A 23,418-nucleotide genomic window follows, 5' to 3' on the forward strand; every position below is an offset into this window, starting at 1 on the left:
TTACCGATTCGGTAATGCCCATTGATTCCTATGGGCTTCAAGGCCCATAGGAAGCAATGGGGGATACCGAATCGGTATTTACAGAATCAGTAAATACCGAATCTTACAGATTCGGTATTTACCGAATCTGAAATACCTACATCTCCCCCCCTCTAATTTACCACTTCATAAATACCGAATCGGTATGATTCGGTATTTATGAAGTGGTAAATGTAGATTTACCTACATCGGGCCCTTAGTCTGCTGTTCAAAATTACTTTGTGAGTGAGAGTGATCAAGATAATAAAAAACTTGTAGTTGTCATAGAGGTAGTGTAAGTGTATCACATAGTGAGTGATGTCAGTATTATAGGAAATGTTGATCATGAGTGAGCCAGGGGTGAAAATATAACTATTGTTACATGATCAAAAAGATGTTGGAGCTTTTCATGGAGAAAGTCGGGTAAATGGAAGTTTAAGAGTACTATTGAGTAATTTCCAAAGAAAAGGACTTTCCATATACTATTTGGCCTCGTGGAAAAGTAAGTGAATTAAAAATGAGTTAAGGTATGTTTTTTCTACGTTTTACATTATTTATTGAAACGTTGTATGGGTTTTTAAACACAATCTTTTTGATTGTGTTTTTTTTCCCTGCTGTCATATGATGAGTAGTATTGAATTCACTGTTTTTAGTGAAATTAAATATATTCTGAGAACAGCAAAAATAAACCATATAACAGGTTGTACAAGTTATTTTGTATTTTGTATTGTGAAATATATATTATACCCCCCTTGTCTCACGCTCACTCACCTTTTTCCAACCTCTATCGCCCCTCTTTACTCACCCTCACTGCCCTTCTCACACTCGCCTTCACCCCTGTTCCCTTACTCCACTTCCCTCACTACCCCTCATTCCCCATTCCTTTACTCCCCTTCCCCTCTCTCCCCTCCACCACTTTCCCGCTCTCAGTCCCTCTGCTTCACTCCCCTTCCCCTTCTTTCCTTCCTTTGCTCCCTCAGTAATTCCCCTTCCCTCACTCACCTTACTCCACTTCACTCACTCCTTCTCTCACTCCCTCTGTCCTCTCACATCCTCACTCCCTCTCTCTTACCCTCACTCCCTCCATCCCCTCACTTTGTCACTCCCCCTTCCCTCACACTCACTTCCTTTAACTCATCAACACTCCCTCATTTACCTTTATATGCTCCCTCACTCAGTCTCCTCTCACTCCTTCCTTCACTACCTCTATGTCCTCACTCCCTCACTCCCCTTGTCTTGCGCTCACTTGCCTTTATCCACCCTCTATCGCCCCTTTTTCCTCAACCTCACTGCCCTTCTCTCACCCTCCCTCACCCCGTTCCCTTACTCCACTTCCCCCACTTATCCTCATTCCCCATCATTAACTTCCCTTCCCCTCACTCTCCTCCCGCACTCACCTTTTCCCAGTCCCTCTGCTTCACTCCCCTTCCCCTTCTTTCCTTCCTTTGCTCCATCAGTAATTCCCCTTCCCTCACTCACCTTACTCCACTTTACTCACTCCTTCTCTTACTCCCTCTGTCCTCTCACTTCCTCACTCCTCTTAACTCACTCCCTCTCTGTTACCCTCCCTCCCTCTGTCCCCTCACTCTCTCACGCCCTTCACTCACCCTCACTCACCTTCCATCCCTCATTGTCGTGAATGCACCCTCACTCACTCCCCCTTCCTTACTCCCCTTTCCTCATTTAGTTTTGCTAACTCACATTCCTTTAATATCTTACTCACCTTCAGTTCATTTCTCTCTCCCTCTCTTCCTCTCTGTTACTGAATCTATCCGCCTCATTATCCTCTTAGTAATTTGCTCTCCCTCTATTTCTTTTTCCCTCTCTCTGTCCTTCACCATTACTTTATTTCCCTTTCTGTGTCCTTCACTCCCACTTTATCTCTTAGTACCCTTTTATGACTTTTAATCTCCTGCCTTGTCTCTTGTATTTTGAAATATATATTATAAAAATTATAACTTATTTTTTTTCCTCTTCCACAGATATTAAATTTAGTAAAAATATGTAATTAAGTTCACATTACTTATAAGGTAAGTTTGACAAACAAAATTTTGTTTCACATCAGTCTTTTACTTAACGTCAATACTGTTCTCTCACCCTCCCTCACCCCGTTCCCTTACTCCGCTTCCCTCACTTATTCTCATTCCCCATGTTTACTCCTCTTTCCCTCACTCCCCTCCCACACTCAACTTATTTCAGTCCCCCTGCTTTACTTTCCTTCCCCTCTCTTCACTTCCTTTGCTCCATCACTCATTTCCCTTCCCTCACTCACCTTACTCCACTTCACTCACTCCTTCTTTCACTCCCTCTGTCCTCTCACTTCCTCACTCCCCTTCCCTCACTCCCTCTCTCTTAGCCAAACTCTCTCCATCCCCTCAATCTCTCACTCCTCTTCCGTCACGCTCACTCCCTATAACTCACCCACACTCCCTCACTTACCTTTCTTTGGTCTCTCACTGAGTCCCCTTCTGTCACTCCTTCTTTCACTCCCTCTGTCCCCTCACTCCCTGACTCCCCTTGTCCTACCCTTACTCTCTTTTATCCACCCTCTTTCACTCCTCTTCACTCACGCTCACTGCCCTTCTGTCACCGTCCCTCACCCCTGTTCCCTTACTCCACTTCCCTCACATATCCTCATTCCCCATGTTCACTCCCCTTCCTCTCACTCCACTCCCACACTCACCTTCTTTCAGTCCCCCTGCTTTACTTCCCTTCCCCTCTCTTCCCTTCACTCGCTCCCTCAGTAATTCCCCTTCTCTCACTCACCTTACTCCACTTCACTCACTCCTTCTCTCATTCCCTCTGTCCTCTCACTTCCTCACTCCTCTTCCCTCATTCCTTCTGTCTCACCCTCACTCCCTCCATCCTGTCAGTCTGTCACTCCCCCTTCACTCACCCTCACTCACCTTGCATTCCTCACTGTCATCAACTCACCTTTACTCACTCCCCTTCTGTCATTTGTTCCATCAGTCACTTTCTCCCCTTCATTCAGTCATTTCATCCAAACAGTTATGCAGTACACATTCATTAAAAAAAAGAACAACACAATATGTAAGGAATATAGCTCTTTTTGGAGAATCGGAGGTAGTTCTAAAAAGAACTCTTTTTTTTTCTTCCTTTTTAGTTTTTACATTTTTTTTTACTTTTTCCGAACGTTTTCAAAAACATTTTGTATTTTTTTCAGAACGAAAACAAAACTAGGGAATGCAAAACTGCTCAACAGGAGCAAAAAAAAGGGGAAAAATTAGGGCTGAGGAACGCAGCGGTGTTCCTCCCTCTTTCTAACAATTAGTTCAATGCTCTGCTCCCCATAACAGAGCAGTTAGTCACACTGCTTACAATGAATTGTAATATCTCCAAAAACAGGCTGAATATTTGGGATCATCACTGCTGGTCTTCCTCTCACCAATGATGTTGAAGCTCCGGTGGAAGTGGAGGGGCCATCTTGCGGTGGATTGCGAGCCAGGGCCCTGGTGCTCTCCCGTGCATAATTATTCGGGGGCCTCCTCTCAACATGCCTGATTAAAGTAGCATTCCCAAAACTATACTTCCGGGTGGGATTCCCACGTGATAGGACAGTGTCACAAATCTTACAGGTGACTTTGGCAGCATTGCATTTTTCTCCCCCTCTGGAAAAGAGAAAAACTTCCATATGAAGTGGTCCTTCACTTTTCTCTGTGGGGGGGCCTCAGGCAGGAATCCATTTAAAGAGTCTGAGGACTGGTCCTGGGAACCAGACATGGTTGAATAAGATTTTTTTTTGCAGGAACAGACAAGAGGTGTTGTCTCAGCAAAAGCAAAGAGGTTGTGAGGGAAATGGGTGGGGTGTTTCCCTACTTGTGAAAAAAAACTGTTATTAACCAATCAAAAGTGTTGTTTTAAGGTCACATGGCTTGACGCGCGCTTACGCTACGCGCTCCGGGGTGCTTACGCGGGCGCTTACGCGGCTTGTACGTAGGCGCTTCCGGGAACGCTTCCGGGGGCGCTTACGCGGCGCGTCAGAATGACGTTTTGCTAGATTCTCTTAAATGCGTTTAAAGGTGAAATACAGTTTTTTAAAAATGAAAATTAGTACTTTTATGAGTATGCCACTGAATTTCTTGCATTAAAATTTACTTTAAATACATAAATATATTTATTTTCGCACGCGGGAATAGCGCTCTCGCTACGTGCACGGGTGCGTTTACGTGTGCGCATACCCTGAGCGCTCCGGGGTAAACAGATAAAAAAAAAAAAAACACAGGAAAAATACATTGAAAAATTAATGTTAGAAAAATATACATTATTTAAATAATTTAAAAAAATTATAATAATTAATAGCTATAAAAAATAGCTAATAAAAAAACTTAATAATTCACTTTAAAAACCGTAGGTTTCAAACTCGTTATAGTTAGGAATTAGCTTTTAAAAAACCTTTGAAATTCACTGAAAAAACCATAGGTTTAACACTCGTTATAATTAGGAATTAGCATTTAAAGTACCTTTGAAATTCACTGAAAAAACCATAGGTTTCACACCACTTATAGTTAGCTGAACATTTTACTCATACAAAACCGTTGAAATTCCCACGTTATAGTTAGTTGAACTCACTATAACTCGCGCGCCCGCAATCCACTGCTGATGATGTCACATATTACATCATTCATGACATGGTCAGTGACATCACTGATGACATCACTGATGACATCTCAAATGACATCACTGATGATATCACTGATGACATCATCAACTGACAGCACTGATCACAACACTGATGACATCGTTCATGTGATAATACGATGCACCTCGTCAAACTCTAAAATAACCTTTGATACACCCAGTGTTAAATACAGACTACCATTCTTGAGACCATTGACACACCAATACCAGTTACCACATACGCACTCACTGATTCCTAGGTCTACACACACATCCACTCATTCACCCATACAATCACTCATACATACAATCACTCATCAATACAACACTATCATATGCACTCATACACCTATACAGACACTCACACACTGCCACTCATCCATGGAGTTACTCACACACCTAGTCAGTCATGCAAAGAATCAATCACACTCCCATTTCCTCATCTATACAGTTATACACACAACACCTTATTAATTCAAACATATACTGACACATACTTACTTTCTTATACAATCACTGATACAAGTACACATTGATCCATACAGCCACTCGCACAATCACTGGCTCTCATGTATAGTCATTTATATATGTCAACTCTCACATGCACTGTGTTTTACATATGTACTTACTTGGACATGTAGCACTGAGATATCCATTCACTCACCAACACACCCATGCACACAGTCAACCGCCCATACAGCTGTTTCCACATGCAGTCTTGAACCCATACACCTAGTGAATCAACTGCTCACACGTCTATGCACAGAGTCACACACCTCCCAGCCACCCACATACACACTCAGCCTCACATACAAATACTTGGGCAACCAATCAATAACCCATATAGCCACTCATATAGCTACTGATCAACACATGGAGCAGCTTACACAACAATAGACATACTGATGCACACATTCAGACAGTTTAGTCACTAACCCATGCATTCAGTAAGAAACATTTAATCACTCACTCATACAGTCAGTCACGCACCTACTAAATCCTTCATCCAGACACCTATACATCCACTCATTCTTCAATATGTAAAACATATTTAAACTTTACAGAAACACACAGTCACTGGATGATGTCATCAGTGATGTCATCAGTGATGTCATTTGAGATGTCATCAGTGATGTCATCAGTGATGTCACTGACCATGTCATGAATGATGTAATATGTGACATCAGCAGCAGTGGATTGCAGACGTGAGAGTTATAGTGAGTCCAACTAACTATAACGTGGGAATTTCAATGGTTTTGTATGAGTAAAATGTTCAGCTAACTATAACTGGTGTGAAACCTATGGTTTTTTCAGTGAATATATATATATATATATATATATATATATATATATATATATATATATATATCCAAAATTAACAGGAGACCCAAATGCGAGGAGAACCACTGGAGTTTAATCTTGCAAAGTAAAAAGGCATCACGCTGACATTTACCAACTCGGAGAGTCTCAATCTCATTATCTCTTCGCCAGACGCGTTTCAGGAACCACCTGTTCCTTTCTTCAGTGGCGTTGTCTGTGTGCTTAGCCCAAGCGCTAACAATTTCCCAATGTTTTTAAACGATGTCAGCTGCCAACCAGGGCTTGGCTAGCGGCGCGGCATTCTGGATACGATAGTCTTTCAATGATTCCCAGTAGAAGCGCTATGACTTCAGTGTGCACATAAATGTATCCCAAGTGGGTGAGTGTGATTCGCCGTTTGGTCTCAGTCCTGCTTCTCCGATGCCACTTGCATGGAGCAAGCGCGACCCTGCAATCACGCATACTCCTCTCCAATCCACATTGCAAGACTCCCTGGTGGGTGTTTGCACGGATGCCGCACTGCGGCGGGTTCTCTTCCTGACCGGGACGGCCAGTAAAAATCCAAAATTAACAGGAGACCCAAATGCGAGGAGAACCACTGGAGTTTAATCTTGCAAAGTAAAAAGGCATCACGCTGACATTTACCAACTCGGAGAGTCTCAATCTCATTATCTCTTCGCCAGACGCGTTTCAGGAACCACCTGTTCCTTTCTTCAGTGGCGTTGTCTGTGTGCTTAGCCCAAGCGCTAACAATTTCCCAATGTTTTTAAACGATGTCAGCTGCCAACCAGGGCGTGGCTAGCAGCGCGGCATTCTGGATACGATAGTCTTTCAATGATTCCCAGTAGAAGCGCTGTGACTTCAGTGTGCACATAAATGTATCCCAAGTGGGTGAGTGTGATTCGCTGTTTGGTCTCAGTCCTGCTTCTCCGATGCCACTTGCATGGAGCAAGCGCGACCCTGCAATCACGCATACTCCTCTCCAATCCACATTGCAAGACTCCCTGGTGGGTGTTTGCACGGATGTCGCACTGCGGCGGGTTCTCTTCCTGACCGGGACGGCCAGTAAAAATCCAAAATTAACAGGAGACCCAAATGCGAGGAGAACCACTGTTCAGCTAACTATAACTGGTGTGAAACCTATGGTTTTTTCAGTGAATATATATATATATATATATATATATATATATATATATATATATATATATATATATATATATATATTCTTTGTTTTCACACTAGGATTCTATTTATTGAATAATTGGACCGCGAAAAGAGTACACATAAAATAAACAGAAGTGGAGTGGATAATATAACTATAAAAATCCCTCAGTTGTTCACACCTTATTATTGGTATGTATTCCATTGAGAGATTGTTTAGTATGCCATGCTGAGTGTAAGTATGGGTTTGGATATAAGGCCATACAGAGTTGTGTGTGTGTATGGCCATGAAGTTAGATCTCCATGTTGAATGTAGGATATGGCTTGATATTAGGGGGCCTTGAACAACTGGTATGAATACACAGAGAAATAGACATGTAATACGTTGTCAAATAAATGCAGGGATGCTTTACAGGATGTGGGGTGGGATAGTAGTAATTTATGCACACTGACATCACTAGATGTATCGGATATAATGTTCTGAAGAGATAAACTACAGAATTGATTATGGAAATTAATTGTAAACATTGGAGTGAAAGCTTGTGTATATATACATGTATTTATATGATGTATCCCTTCGTTAGCTAAATCGGGGGAGCTAGATATAGGTTTAAACATTTTTTTTTAACATGACAGTGGAAAAACCTCTAGAATGTAATTAGTATAATTGTGTTGTATATTTATGCAAACACAAAAAATATCTATTTACTTTGTGCTTTTTTGTTTAATTAGGTGCTTTTTAATATCTTAAATTTTGAGCAAGAGACAAGCTCTATGTAGACCCTGATGAAGGTGGTATTCCAATAATATACAACCACCGAAACGCGTCGACGCTTGAATTTATATAGTTGGTTATATAGAGGAACTACCATATGTCTAATTCAACCAATAAGTGAATAGACCAATGGTTTTTATACATGAGATTCCAGCTGGGAATAACCCTCACTTGATTAATTTGAATGTTTTCACACATTTGTTTTTTGTCTCTCATAAAAAGTCTCTCTTTTTATGTTTCGATTAGGTTTTTATTATGACTTTGTGGATGTGGTTTTAGTTATATGTACTACTTTAAATATTGCAGTTTTTTATTATAAATAAATGTTCAATTTGCTTTTTAATTGTGAGCTCTTTATCTTTGTGTCGTACCTGGTTGTTTCTTGGGTTCAGATCAATAGCCTGTTGGTGATGAATATGTGAGGTTGAGTGATCCCTTAGCCTGTATTGCGGAGTATAGTTTGGATGAATGTGGTGATCCAAGAGAGCGCTCTCATTTCTTTACCGGTGGTACTCTGTCTCTTGGAAAGTGGGGTTGCTCCCTATATTTTATACAAAGGTAACATATCCACCTATAGCATGGAGCCCATGATGTAGTAACTTTTGTGTTACCGTATTTCTACTATTTACTAGTGTGTTTATTGGTTGTGCGTTACCCATTATAATTTGTGGAATTCGGAGAAGGTATCTATAGTGAGGTGATCCTTTCAAAAGTTCAAGCTCGAACAACCTAGAGGGAAAAACAGGGGTTCCCTATTTAGCAGAGGGGTATGAATCCCTAACACTACAGACATCTCCAGTAAATTGGTGAGTAGGGTATTTTGGCGCACTAAAGAAAACTACTCAGGAGGCCCATTTATTTATTTATTTTAAAGTTTTATAGAGCGCAAACCAGACCCAGACCTGTGAGTTCCCATAGTAGAGCGTTGGTAGCGCAATGCTGTACGGTTCCTACTTTCTCAGTAAAATGGTGTGTTTAGGCAATATAAACTTCAGATGTATGAGGACTAATTCTGCACATATCATCCAAATATAATGACCTAATTCCTTGCTAGCCCACCTTGCACCATCTAGACCCCTAAACTGACAGAGCACCAGATGGTGTTTGCAAACTCAGAACATGACTACCCTAATTCCCCCAAGGAAATCATGATAACAAATCTTACCCTTTCATTTGTAACTTAGGCATACCAAAAGAGGTACCCAAAAAATATACTAGTGATGTCAGAAATGGGATTCCTTGTTTGCTAATAGACACAAAGTACACAATACTTAAGCAAAGAAACGACAGTAAATAGCACTAATGCCCAGTGGGCCAAAGGAGGGGACCAAACCTTTTACTAAGAAAGTGGTATAATAACCACTACTTGATTCAGGACAATGTTGAGAGGACGTATAATTCCAGGGACCCCAAGGAACCACCCAAAGTGAGTAGATAGAGACCCCACGGAGTGCATGTGCAGTGTGACCAAGTGCTCCATACAAGTCTATGTGCAAGTCGCAGTTGGAATTTGAAAGTGTAAGGACCCTTCCCAGTGCACTCCGAAGAAACCCTGTGGTAGACAGAAGGTTGGAGAGCCACCCTACCCGTGGATACTGAAGTACCCAAGTTACCTATCCCAGGGAAGCCGGATGCATAGGTGTGAAGGGGTGTCAGAAACCGCCGTCAAACAATGGAGGACTTTGAGAAAGTGCCGCTGCCGGAATGGGAGAAAGTGTTGGAATCCAAACATGGATTCTTGTTGAGGAGTACCTGAAAGCAGAGGGGACAGAGTCTGGGTCACTTGAGAGTGACCAGGGGCTCGGTAGATGAATGCCCACCGATGTCGGGTGCCTCAGGATAGTTGATTGGGACATTGACTCTGCAGTTGCGGGGCCCAGGCTATGTCGAGGATGACTTAGAAGTGGATAAATGCTGTCCCGCAAAGGATGTCGATTGTTGAGAGGTCGGTGTCCGGCAAGACCACCAACAAGCCTTGGCAAAGGCAACCAATGCTGGAGGTCAAGGAAGTATACGGTTTAGACCAGCAAGGTCCATTAGACTCACCACACACAGAGGAGTCAGGCCAGGCCCCAATCAATCAGGGGAGCCCAAAGAAAACAAGGTTTACACTCAATTGGACCCACAGGCCAGAGGCAAAGGACCCATGAGGGTTTCTGGCCTCAAACTGAGTAAAAGGGCAGCTCGGGCTTTGAGGGACATAAGAATCCACCTCCTGTGTTGCTGAACCCTTCGGAGTCCATAGGAGCTCAGGATCAGCAGACTGGTCAGCACTGTTGCGGTGCCTGAGAATGCAGGGAAGTGACTCCTTCACTCCAAGGGAGATTATCCTCAGGTGTCCTGGATGCTCCACAGGCCCTACACAGATCCTGCATGGTGCACAGGCACAGACAATGCAGCAGACTGAGACCGAGATGAAGTCAGCCCCAAACAAAGTCCAGCAAAGTCGAGAGTGCCCAGACTGTTGAAGTGCAGTGGTTTCAGTTTTGAATCTTCGCCACGACTAATCTAGGGCCATACAACCAGGTAAGCTCTCAAGTTCCCACAGGAGAGGGTTGGAAAGATTCAGGGGACCCTTGCAGGGGAGAGTCTGGACAGAGGGGAGGTTACTCCCATGTCCTTTGTCCAGTGTTGCGCCAAAGCGCAAGCCAACAGCTCCCAGGACTGGTTTGAACTGGACTATGCACAGGGACACAAATTGTGCCCCTCATGCAAACTTTCAGTTGCTGGCAAGTGCACCCACCCAGTCCTAATACAATAAATTCTGTCTGGGAGGTGGTCACACCTCCATGTGACAGGAGGCCTGTTGTCCTGCCTTCCCCTGCTCGAGCTTGGCTTAGCAGCAGGAGGGCAGAAATGTGATTCTGGTTAGCAGCAACTATTTTGTGCTGTTCAGAGCTAGAACGCTGGTACCAGGAATAGCGAGAGCCCATGAAGGCCTTCCTGGTGGGTGTAATAATACCTCATACACTGGTTACCGGTGTTGGGGTATGAGTCCACGATAGGATTTGTTGCAGCTGTTTTCACACAGTTGCATAATACCCCTCTGTACTAGTATGTGGCGTCTTCACTGACAACCCTGGAGAATGGACTTCGTAGGCTGCATGGGTGTCCTGCTCATGCAGGGGTACCCTCACACTTAGAACCATGCACCCTGCCCTGAGGATTGTAAAGGCCCGCTATGGGGGTGACTTATAGGTTGTAAGTGCAATGACCCTCAGATATAGTTCAGCTATATCTTAAGTAAGTGGAGCATGCACCAACTTACAGCGGCTGCAATGGCAGGTCTGTAGTTCCATTTTGAATGGTCTCCCATGGGCAGCATAATATATGCTGCAGCCCATGGGAGACCACTGGGGTACCTATGCCCTGGGTAAATTGGTACCATATACTAGGGACTGACAAGGGTACCCCAGTATCCAATCTGGGGTGTCCCAAACTACATAACATAACAGTTTAGGGAAAAAACAGATTGACTGGGGTCCTGGTTAGCAGGATACAAGTCAGACTAGTCAAAAACTGCTTCACATCAGGCAAAAAAAGTGGGAGGAAACCATAAGAAGCAGATCCTACTTTCCTATAGCTGAGGTATGCACCAAGGTCAGTGAGGAACAATCACTCCAGTCAGGGTAAACTTGATACACACTAAAAAATAACCTGTGCTCACCCTCTCGTGGCTTGGCGCGGAGCAGTCAGGCTTATCTAAAGACGCAATGTTTAAAGTATTTGTGCAACACACACACAGTAACACAATGAATACACCACAAAAACACTCCACACAGGTTTAGAAAAATGTATTAATATATTATGAACAAAACAAGACCAAAACAACAAAAATTCAATGCATATAAGTTGAAATATTGAATTTTTATAGAATAAATGCAGTAAAGCGCTTAGAAGCAAGAAGCACTGAAAGGGTTACTTTAGGCCATGCTGGACTGGGGCAAACTCAAAGTTTGTGCTGACCTCGAGAAAGCGCAAGCCGGTTACAGGACCCATGCAGGTCCCAGTGAACAAGTAATGAAATGTGTGGATCTTCTCCCTTTAATGAAGCCAATGGCTCAGTTTCCGAGTCACGCAGGCAGATTGATGTGTCGCAATTGACCTCCTGGTCCGACCTCGGATCGGCATTGCGCTGTCGTCAAACCTCGCAGTCAGGTCCCGCATCATCGTCAAGCCATGCAGGCTGTCTCCGGATCGCCACTGCATCAGAGTTGAAGGGTTCTGTGTCAGTTTCGATTGGTACAGTGGTGACGATGCGTCGATTTTGTAGCAAACAGCTGAAGAACCCACTTCGGAGGCCCAGAACTTGGAGTGGGCACCTCAGGCAAGGGTAGGACTCACAGAAGGCAGAGTCCAGCAGCACCAGGAGAATTGGAGGAAGTCTTTTGTTTTCCTGAGACTTCAGAAAATACGGGGCAAGCCAGCAAGCCCTTGGATATCAATTGGAGGGAAGTCAGTGTCCAGCTCTCCTTCAGCAGAGTTAGGAAGAAGCAGGCAGCAGGGCATCAAGCGGAAAATCTGTCCTTCCAGAAAAAACAATCCAGCAGATTGCTTTAAACAGCCCAGCAACCCTTCTGACAGAGGTTCAGTTCAAGATTCCAAAGTGTCTGATGTTAGGGAGTCAGAGACCCAGTACCTATTACCAAAACTGACTTTGATGTAGTGGCAGCTCTCTGAAGTGTACAAGTATCCCTTTCAACCCAGTCCTGTTTGCTAGGCTATCTGTTGGGTGGGTGCATCAGTATTTTGTGTGTAGACAGGACACTACCTATTGAAGTATAAGTGTCAGCCCCTCCCTTTGCTCCCTGCCCAGGAAGACCCATCAGAATGCAGATGAGTGCTCAGAATGCAGGTGAGCCACACCTTCCAGTGTTTGAGGCTGTCTAGAGGGAATGCACAAAGTAGCTGCCTCCCACCCCAGACATGTATTGGAGACAGGTTGTCAAGCACATAGAGCAGTAAGTGCTGAGAAATGTCCTCTTTCTAAAAGTGGCATTTCTAAAGCAGTAGTGTTAAATCCAACTTCACCAGTACGGAGGACTTATTATTACCATTCCAAAGATAGGAAGCATGAAAAAGCTACTTCTCTCTGATCAGGAACTACAGCTTAAAAGTGTATTAAGGAATGCTCAATGCTGGCCTATGAGAGGGATAGGTCTCACTGTGGTGAAAAAAAAACAGTCTGTTGGTCACTAAGAGAGCATGCAAAACATTAAAGTACAAATCCTACCTTTTACTTACATTTGGTTATTTAGGGCCTAACTTAGGGTGACTAACATGTAATGAAAGGGGAGCTTAAGGTTTGGCAAGTAGTTTTAAATGCCAAGTCAGAGTGGCAGTAAACTGAAAATACAGACACAGCAGTGGCAGGTCTAAGACAGGATTTTAAAGGCAACTTCTGTGGGTGGCACAATTAGTGCTGCATGCACACTAGTAGCATTTAGAGTTTAGTCCCTGGGTATATGGTATACCACTTTACAAGGGACTTACCAGTACAACAAATATGCCAATCAGGTACACTCCAATGTCATCATGTTTAGAGGAGAAGTGCATGCACTTTAGCACTGGTTAGCGGTGGTAAAGTGCTTACAGCTAGATTCATCAAAGTCCCGATTTGCGAGTCCTTAATAGCGATTATTAAGGAATCGCTATTAAGGACTTGCAAATCGGGATTCATGTAGAAATCGCAAAATAAATTGCGATTCCTACATCCTCCTTATTTGCGATTAGCAAATTGCTAATCGCAAATAAGGAATAACTCCCCATTCATTCCTATGGGTCAAAGGCCAAAGGCCCATAGGAATGAATGGGGAGTTATTCCTTATTTGCGATTAGCAATTTGCTAATCGCAAATAACGATGTGATTACAAGGGTGCCAGGGGTGTCCAAAGGACACCCTGTAGCACCCCTGAAATGTGAGTTTACACTGAAGTTGTGCACACACATGTCCAAAGGACATGTGTGTGTAACATGCAACTTAGAAACATGCATTTAAATGCATTTTTCTAAGTTTTCGCTATTTACCACGAGGTTTGACTTCGTGGTAAATAGCGCTCCTAAATTGCAAATTCGCAATTTTAAAAGATTTCATGAATAGCATTTAACGGAATCTCTAATAGAGATTCCTTAAATGCTAATCTTCGCAAATTTGCGAATTCTTTATTAGCGATTTTTGCATTTGGGATGATGAATACCAAATGCAAAAATTGCACTCGCAAAGGGCCAGATTCTCAGAATCTGGCCCTTTTGCGAGCGCATTTCGCTTGATGAATCTGGCTGTTAGAGTCCACAGGCCAACAAAACGAATCAGCAAATACTGAAGACAAAAGTCAAAAAGTCCATGGGAAGACCACCCTGAGTATACCAGGTCTAACAAGTGGCGTTTCAAGTATTTATTGAGGGAATTGGAATTTTACGTGAAATATATGCTCTGCAATGATTAATAGAATGAAGCAAACCAATATCACCAGCATGGCAAGAATGGTAAACAGGTTGAATATTTCAACCTTTGTACAATTGCATTAGACTATATGAATACATATAAAGGTATTCCTACCTAGCTTTGCCTATCCTAATGAGCATATGTGTGCTAATCTGACAAATCCACTAGAGTGGTCTAACTCTCCATTTACCTGTGTGAGTATATTATCTGACAGCCAGGTCTGATGGTAGGCAGGCTGTTGTCCTTCTCAGGATAGGGATGGAATCCAGCTGGGCTCGAATTCAGGCACAGAGTGACCACAACAATCCTGTCTAAATGCTCCCCTGCCGAAGTAAGGGCCCATGCAGTTCAAATATTAAACTAAACCCATGCATTCAGTGCCTGAGTTCTGGTCTGGCCACATCCTGTTTATTCTACCCACCCAGGGCTGTCACCTAACAGTCAATAATCCATAACATAGGTGCGCAGAGTACTAGGGACCTTGTACAGAGTGTTCTTGGACACAATAACGAGCCTAAGAAGAAATCTACATGCAAGCAATCATCTTCTGAGGACGCTGATGTGTATGCAGAATGTGTTACAAAGGTCAATGTTTAGAAAGTGTCAACTTTAAACGTGACTATGTAAAATGGAAGTGTTTGTGCCAAGGGCCTATGCAACCACACAACAGCCCAAGGTCTGGATCACAGTAAAAAAGTGCTACTGGGAGGACATTTGGGCCTGGACGCTATGCGATCTACTTTCTCCTGTTATTTCTTTCAATAGTTTGATATCACACTGATGTCAAGTATATTGATTTCTTATGCACCACACAATCTTAAACTGGGACTTTATTGACCCTTTCTGTGCTGCCTTTATTGTCAAAACTATTAATAAAAGACCCACATTGTATAGGGTCTTTGCTTAAATGGGCTTTATGAGGCTCTGGACAATCTTTTTTTACAATGTTTAGAATTCCAGATTTGTTTCTTGTATTTTCCCTAAGGATTAACCTTTTCTCTGTACTATATTAGAGGCATGATTAGGTAAAACTCCAAGGGTCCAATTATGACTTTTTGGGGTCTTGGAGCGGGCCGCTGCGCCACTGCCCCACACCAGGACTGCCAAACTGGACTGCCGCCTGCCCACCAGATTACACATTTTTCGGTCCGGTGGGTGGGCTGCGTAGCGGTCCTGCAACTGTGCCTTTCAAAGGCACTAATTTATGCCATAGAAAGGCACAGTTGCAGGAAAGCCACAGCGTGTTCCAACACGGCATGGACAAGCTGTGCTGGAACTGGGGGTGCATGCACACATGAGGGGCAGTTGCACCCCCATGCATGTGTCACCATTTGTTTCATGACTGCCAGCAGTTTCATGGAGGAAGAACCTCCATGACACCACTGTCGTCCTGAAACTCGTAATATGCATGGTGGTGCTGCTGCAGCACCACCAGCATATTGTGAGACCCTGACCTCCGCAGGACAGCCAGGGAATGCAGCTCCCTGACTGTTGCGGCAATGCAATGGCAGTCCAACTGCCAAAGTTATAATATGGCAGTCAGGCTGCCAGTGCCCCCCCATGAGTCTGACGGTCCACGACCCCCAGACTCGAAACAAGGCTCTATGGTCTCTATTTAATCTTTTTTCATTCTCCCTTACTGTTTGTGTAAACTATTGCTTATTGGATGATTCAAGGAGTTTCCTCTTTTTTGGGGTGCTTAGGGTTGATTTATTAGCACTGCTTTCTCCCTCTCCAATGATTTCATTACCATTCTGATGGCTTACCAAAAGACCAAAAGGTGCACCATTACAGTGCCACATTACACAATAATTCCAAGCTGAGAATAATTCCCCTAATGCCATAGCCTTCATAATTCTCTTCCACTATTTGATACCCACTGCTTTCCCAACTTGTAATAAACTAATTTGACAGCTAAGTTATTGGCTATTGATGCTTTGGGGGAGATGACGGCTTTCATATCTTTTTTAAAATATGAAATCCTTTAATATAGCCTAATAGGAGAACAAATGCAAATACATAATCTCAATAGGGACATCTGTCTGGTGATACATGAAAAAATTGAGATAGGGACATCCTGTGTTGATTTTACCAAACAAATGGCAGCAATTTACCCAAGGCTTTCTTCTTTGAAAGAGTGGAGCCTGTTCAAGGATTTCACAGAACCAATTCTGTCAGTGAAAGAGGTCATCTTTTATTGAATTGGCAAACAAGTTTAGGTTGAAATCTCCTAAACTCAACCATGGGGCATCACTATGCAGTTTTCTAAAGGTTTTTAGTGCATCCTTCGAAGAATTGACAGCCTGAATTCTACAAGAATGTATTTAATAGAGATAAAAGATTTTTGACATTTTGACGGCCGGCTCCTTCTGCAGTGCTAAAAGGCTAATGAATACATTTATCCAAATCAATAGCTTTTCAGTGTTGCCTTGTCCAGTTCTCCATAAGAAATACTTTCATAGTGGGGTAAGCCATTTCATATTTAGACAACTTTAAACTATGTCTTTATGATTAATGTGCCTCGTCTTTCACATTAATGGCTGGCAGGTGAAAAACAATGTACCAAGGGAGGTGGAATTGTTCTATGATCCATGGTCCCTGGAGAAGTACTGTGCAGCTGCCAGTTTTTCTGTACGTCTAAACCTTTGGCTATCCATGTTATCCTAACAATCCAGGAGCAAACATGAAGCTGATTATAGATGAAATCTTGACAGGTGCTCCATGAGAGGCGAATTGGGGTTCCAGCTCTCCCTTTTTTTTAGGGAACTCAGAGACTAGCCATTCCTAGTTCCTCTTCTTGCGCAGTCCTCTCAATTTTGACAAGGTTTAAATCTACTGCAGCTTTGGTTTTTATGACACCAACAATGTTTCTTAGTACTGAATCATTTTAGTTTTAGCCCAAAGAGATATTTAGGGCCTGTAATTGCTCTGGATGTAGGGCTCCTCGAAGATGATGATTAGGAGGAGGCGGTTCAGAGCCCAAGGGAGGTTGCGATAAGGGCCTGATATACAGCCTGATTCATCAACGGGCCGTTTTGCGAGCCCCTAATAGCGAATCATAGCGATTCGCTATTAAGGACTCGCAAAACGGTAATCATGTAGGAATCGCATAATAAAATGCGATTCCTACTGATTCCTTATTTGCGATTAGCAAATTGCTAATCGCAAATAAGGAATAATTCGCCATTCATTCCTATGGGCCAAAAGGCCCATAGGAATGAATGGGGAGTATTCCTTATTTGCGATTAGCAATTAGCTAATCGCAAATAAGATTGCGATTTGAAGGGTGCCAGGGGTGTCCACAGGACACCCTGTAGCACCCCTCAAATGAAATTTCACACAGGTGTTGCACACACACATGTCCAAAGGACATGTGTGTGTGTAACATGCAACTCAGAAAAATGCATTTAAATGCATTTTTCTGAGTTTTCGCAATTTACCGCGAGGTCTGACCTCGCGGTAAATTGCGGCAAGAAATTGCGAATTCGCAAATTTAAATTGGATGTTGAATTGCATTTAAGGAATCTCTAATAGAGATTCCTTAAATGTAATTCCTCGCACATTTGCGACATCGCAATTAGCGATTTTTGCATTTGGGATGCTGAATCCCAAATGCAAAAATCGCTCTCACAAAGGGCCGGATTCTAGGAATCCGGCCCCTTGCGAGCGCAATTTAGGTTCATGAATCGGGCGGTAAGTCTTATTCAACTACGCATCTTAAATAGGTCGCATACATCCAGAACAAAGCTACAACGCATGGGTCTGGGTGCACCCACATATTGTGTGAGGGGTTGCAGGGAGTTTGGCTCCTTTTTCCACATAATCTGGGATTGTGGGAGGGTACACGCCTATTGGACGGACCTATAACGAATAATGTCACAAGCCACAAACCTTGAGATCCCTTTGGAGCCACGTTGACTGCTCCTATGTGTAACCAGCGAGGATAAATGAACTAAATACACACTAATATGGCTTAAAATAGCAGCAGTAGTGGCCAAAAGAACCATTGCCAGGCTATGGGGGTCTAATTGCACGCCAGACTCAAGAGACTGGGAAGTAGACATGGACTGGTGCGCAAGGGCGGAGAAGGCAATATATATAACGAGAGGCTGCCCCAAAAATTGGGACAAAATATGGAGTCCTTGGCAGATATATCGAGGACAGTAAGCAAATAAGGGTATAGGGGGGCCAGGGTAATAAAGATATAGACCAATATGAGAATTGGACAAGAAGCGTTGTATTCATTCGAATGTCAAATGTAATAGCAGGAGTGGCATTCCACACGTGTATAATGATGATACGCAAGTCACAAAGTCATGTTATGATGTACTGAGTGTTGTGCAATAAAAATATGTTTTAAAACAATATATATATTTATATATATATATATTTATATATATATATATATATATATATATATATATATATATATATATATATATATATATATATATATGGTTTGATTTTAAAATCAAATCAAATGAAAGAAAACCGCAAAACAGTAATATTGTATTTTAAATGTTTGTGCTATATGCGCCCCTCCCCTTTCCCTCAATGATCAGACACTGAAGTAAATACATCTACTTAGAAGGAGACCTGAGAGTAGTTTTACTTGCCGTACGAAAAATGTAATGTCCACCCATTAAATATAATATCGATTTAGGAGAGAGGTTACTTATTTCTGTTGTAGTTTTATTTGTTTTTTTTCATCTATTTTATTATTGCGCATTCCAGTGGAGTCACTTCTTCAAACATATTTGCTTTCTAGGTAAAGAGTGGCATCGCACGTTCCCTTTTCAGCCCAAGGTCCCTCACATCCTATGACCGGCCATGATGAGAGAACAAAGCGTTGGGGTCACATTAGTGACAATACACATATGTGTCATTTCCTTTAATAACCGTGTTCTCTGAAATACGCCATTAGAGCAGGGGTTATTGCCACGTTGTTACTAAGACCTGCTGGTGACGTTGGGCCGCATAGGGACCAGCAGGGCCGGCCTTAGGCATGTGCAAGCTGTGCACCTGCACAGGGCCACCAAACCTCAGGGGCCACCACACCAATATATATATCCTTAATATAATAATCCTCTGAGGATGGATACATATTTGCGTGGTGGCCCCTGGCAGGGATTTGGCGGCCTCTGGCTCTGTTCTACTTCCAAACATCCTGACCCCCCCCCCCCCCCCCTTCACTGGCCTCCGCGCTCCGCCCCGCCCAGACCCCCTCTTCCGGGGCCCCCTACCTACGCTCCCTGCCCAGGGCCACCATGAGACTAGAGCCGCCCCTGGGACCAGAACACAAAGTTGCTGGGCAAGTACTAACACTTTCTCGTCCAAGCTGTCCGCGAGAATGAAAATGAACAGAGTACGGTCATGAAGTTCCAAGCCGGGCACTTATTCCAGGAACCAGCAAACATTACACGTCAATAGGGCTGACCGCCTACTTCTCAAACCAATGGATGAGCGACAGTAAAGTGCGCAACAACTCTGAAGCCAAGGCTATATTTTTCGCTCACATTATCGAGTCACAGCTGGTACAAAATGATTTTTGAATTACACATAGAGGCTTGAGTACCCGGAACAAAGTGCACTATTTTTGGAACATGTTTTTAGTTTCCTCTCTGCGGCGCAACAGCTGGAAGCAGATGTTCAGGATACAATAACATGGAACAAGACTGTGAGATTCTGCAGACTCCAGGCTCTCAGCCCAAAGTGATTCTGCAGCTGCTGGCCTCTCTCTTAGATAACATTCCGTGATGAATAACCAGGTTTTTTTTTACATTTCCATAAACAATGAGCAGATGACTCGTGGCCTACGGAGTGAGGAAATGGTGGAAATTATCGCAACGGTTCGACAGACTTTGCCAAAAATCCATCTTGTGTTTTTTTTTTATCTTACACAATAAGTGGGAGGAAGTGGGCAAGCTTTGGAAGCACAGGGGTTGAAAATCTCGACGCACACACATCTTGCAAAAGTCTGTGCACGGAGCTGGGAAGGAGAGCAAAGGACGCAGGGAAGCCTCAAGGAAACCGAGAAGATGCTTGGCGCGTGGCAGGTCTCCATACTGGCCATAGTGGTCCTGGGCACCGCAGTGTCTGTGGTCAGGAGTGGTAAACCGGGAGGCTGGTTTGACGTGGATCCACAGGACAAAGGTCTCCAGAAGGCCCTCACCTTTGCCATGCAAGAGTACAACGAGGGCAGCAACGACATGTACAGAAGGCAAATCATGACCATTACCAAAGCCAGGAAGCAGGTCAGCACATTGTGGTAATATTTATGGTTGGAGGGTTGTGGAGGGGTTGGGTGCTTGGGTTTAGTTATGGTGCACTTGCCTTCTTTGTTGTACACACTTGTTTTTCGTGATCAATATTCATCAGGGTTTGTGTTTGTGATATTTAACTATTGAAGAATATATTGCTGCATACATGGACACATAGAAATTAAAATATAAAAAAGTAAATAATTAGGTCTTGTAGGTATACTCCACATCTCTTTGAGAAAGGGTGAGACTTATCATGATTCAAGTGTGACCATTATCACAGTACATCGAAGTGAGCTCCAGAGCTGGATTTCAGTGTCCCAGGCTAAATTATATTTTGCTACATGGGCACTCCCTTTTGCCTTGCAACCAAGTAATTTCGAGACCTTTGTTGTAACCTGGCTCACACTTCAGTTTAGTTTTGGTGTCATCCAAAGGCTGCTGCATGCAGGGGCTTTAAGATATACAAACCCTGACTAAAGTTAATTGGGCAATGTTTCATAGGGCATTCCGATTGTGTGTTGATGTTATGCTATGTGTGTCGAACACAAGATTTGTTAGCTTAAAGCTTATTTCATTAAGGCTCCTGATGTTTAACATGAAAATGAAATTAGGTCGATCCAGATAAGAATAATTGTAATGTGATGCTGGATGGGTAGGTGTGCCAAATGACTTGGCTGTTTTTCGTTGAGCTGTGTGGTAGATTGTCCATGCTAGCCTGTGTAGTTTGTTTTAAGACTCTGTCATTGCTAGATACTATTATATGCATAATGGGCGATGCATCTAGTTGAAATATTTAGCTGACTTTATTTGAATGGCTCAAGGATCCATATCTGGAAGGTGAGCGAAATACTATTATTCAATTAGCTGTGCTTCACTAGCTAAGGTATACATAACATGCCCCAGTTTAATGCAGTGGGTAATTTTAAACAGATACCACTAATACAGGAAAATCTAGGATTGCATATTGCTGTGGTAATACAAGTAATCGAATGCACACCTTTTGGGGTATGTTGAACACTTGGTAACAATGTGGCACCACGTATTTCTGTGGGTGATTTTCGGGCTTGTTTGACTTGACAAATTCCACCAAGTTGGATCTGGTGGATTTGTCCTAGATAGTATCTGCAGGAATAGTGTGTGGTGAAGCCACACGATGTATTACTTCATGCGTCATAATTCAGATTTAGACTAAAAGTCCTATTTTCACCCAAATCATTGTCAATCACCTACGTCACTGAGGCTTTTTGTTACATCTGCTAAACCTTTCTGAGCACAGAAATATATAAGGCTTATAGGTTCTCTAAAAATATGCGAAATCCAAAGACAAAAACTGAGTTGCTGCTTATAATGATCTTTTTATCTCGCTACGACCATGCATCAATTCATACGTAGAAATCAAATGAAAAAAATGGACATAAAGAAAACCTATGTATTTCAGAAATGTGAACAAGATACTGAGTTTTGGGGCAGTGGTTATTAGCACACCACTGCATTTGCGGTTACCCATACTATCACATGATTCCGATGGCATTTTGTGCAAATTATGTTCTTTTTTGCACACTAGCTTACTTTTGAACCCAAAAGCACAGAAGGCCAATTAGTACTAAAAGATGTTCTACTATCCTTGGTTCCTCGGTTTCCCACATTTCTCCCAATATAAACAGTGCCACACATGTATCTATGCCGAGTGCCCGCAAAACAGAGCACCTCATAATGTGACTTGGAGACATCACATTTCACCTAGCAAAATCAATGCTTTATTTTTACTATCTAGGTAGGTGTGGAATTTAGGCCCTAGCTCAGCCGCCTCCCATGGACACCTACAAAGCTTAGACATTTCGGAAAACTAGACACCCAGGGGAGTAAAGGTTGGTGACATACCTGTTGATCTCACAATATTGTCTTACCCATAAGGCCTAGGAAACATCAACCTTTGGCTAAAAACACGCTTTTCCCTCACATTTCTCTGAGAGAAATTTCTGGAAGCTGCTGGAAGTTACAAAATTCCTATCACCTAGCTTTCTTTCACTTCTCCTCATAAAAATGATTCCTTACTAGTGTGGCTGGTCCTAGTGTCCAGGACAGAAAATGCTCCAAAACACAAAGTGGAGATATCAAAAAATCTAATTGAAAAACAAACGTTTGGTAATGTGGGTACTCAGGCTCCGCCACCACCCAGAGACACCTACCAAACCCAACTATTTCTGAAGACTAAGGTATTCCAGTGTTTTGTGACTTGTGTGGATCCCACAGCGTTTTCTTAACCATTAGCCCCAACATTCCTATCACTCAGCATTCCCAGATGTCTCCCAATAAAAACAGTAGACACATATGTGTGGCATAGGATGGGCGGGGGCAGAAAGACAATTACTTTTGGGGTGGAGTCGTGGGGAGCTCATGCCCTTGCCCAAGAAGCTGCCACCCCAGTAACATTCTTGGTGGCTATTAGGTAGTGGATCCCTGATTGAGGATCACATTCTGAGGGTGATCCTCAAGCAGAGGTCCGCCAGGGACAAACAGAGCAGATATGGATACATTCGCCCCTTCCCAAGGCTACACTGATTGCTGCTGGGAAGACAGAGTTTTACTGAAACCAGTGGGCAGTAATGACAAACACTGATTTCACGTTCCATCTGTGACATCATCATGTCATACAGGACACATGCATCCTAGATTTGGCAGGTAGAAGGGTGGAAGCTTTAGAGGAAGTGATTAGCCTTTGACCCCGACCTCTAACAAAAAAAAGTTGCCACTGTGTTACTTGTCCTTTTCAGAGGACTAGATTTGCATGAAATTGG

General features: G+C 43.0%; 1 protein-coding gene across 1 annotated transcript in view; it reads left to right on the plus strand.

Moving 5' to 3' along the window:
• The first annotated feature begins 19,651 nt into the window (after positions 1–19,651).
• LOC147708454 (cystatin-like) overlaps positions 19,652–23,418 on the plus strand; it is a 95,792-nt gene continuing 92,025 nt past the window's right edge. Inside the window, exon 1 of the mRNA XM_086927151.1 lies at positions 19,652–20,611. Within this exon, the coding sequence (XP_086783277.1) occupies positions 20,396–20,611 (216 nt within the window). The 5' untranslated portion in view covers positions 19,652–20,395. The remainder of the gene's footprint in view (positions 20,612–23,418) is intronic.

This window comes from Lissotriton vulgaris, chromosome 6 (assembly GCF_964263255.1).
Source record: "Lissotriton vulgaris chromosome 6, aLisVul1.2, whole genome shotgun sequence".
Taxonomy (NCBI): Eukaryota; Metazoa; Chordata; class Amphibia; order Caudata; family Salamandridae; genus Lissotriton; species Lissotriton vulgaris.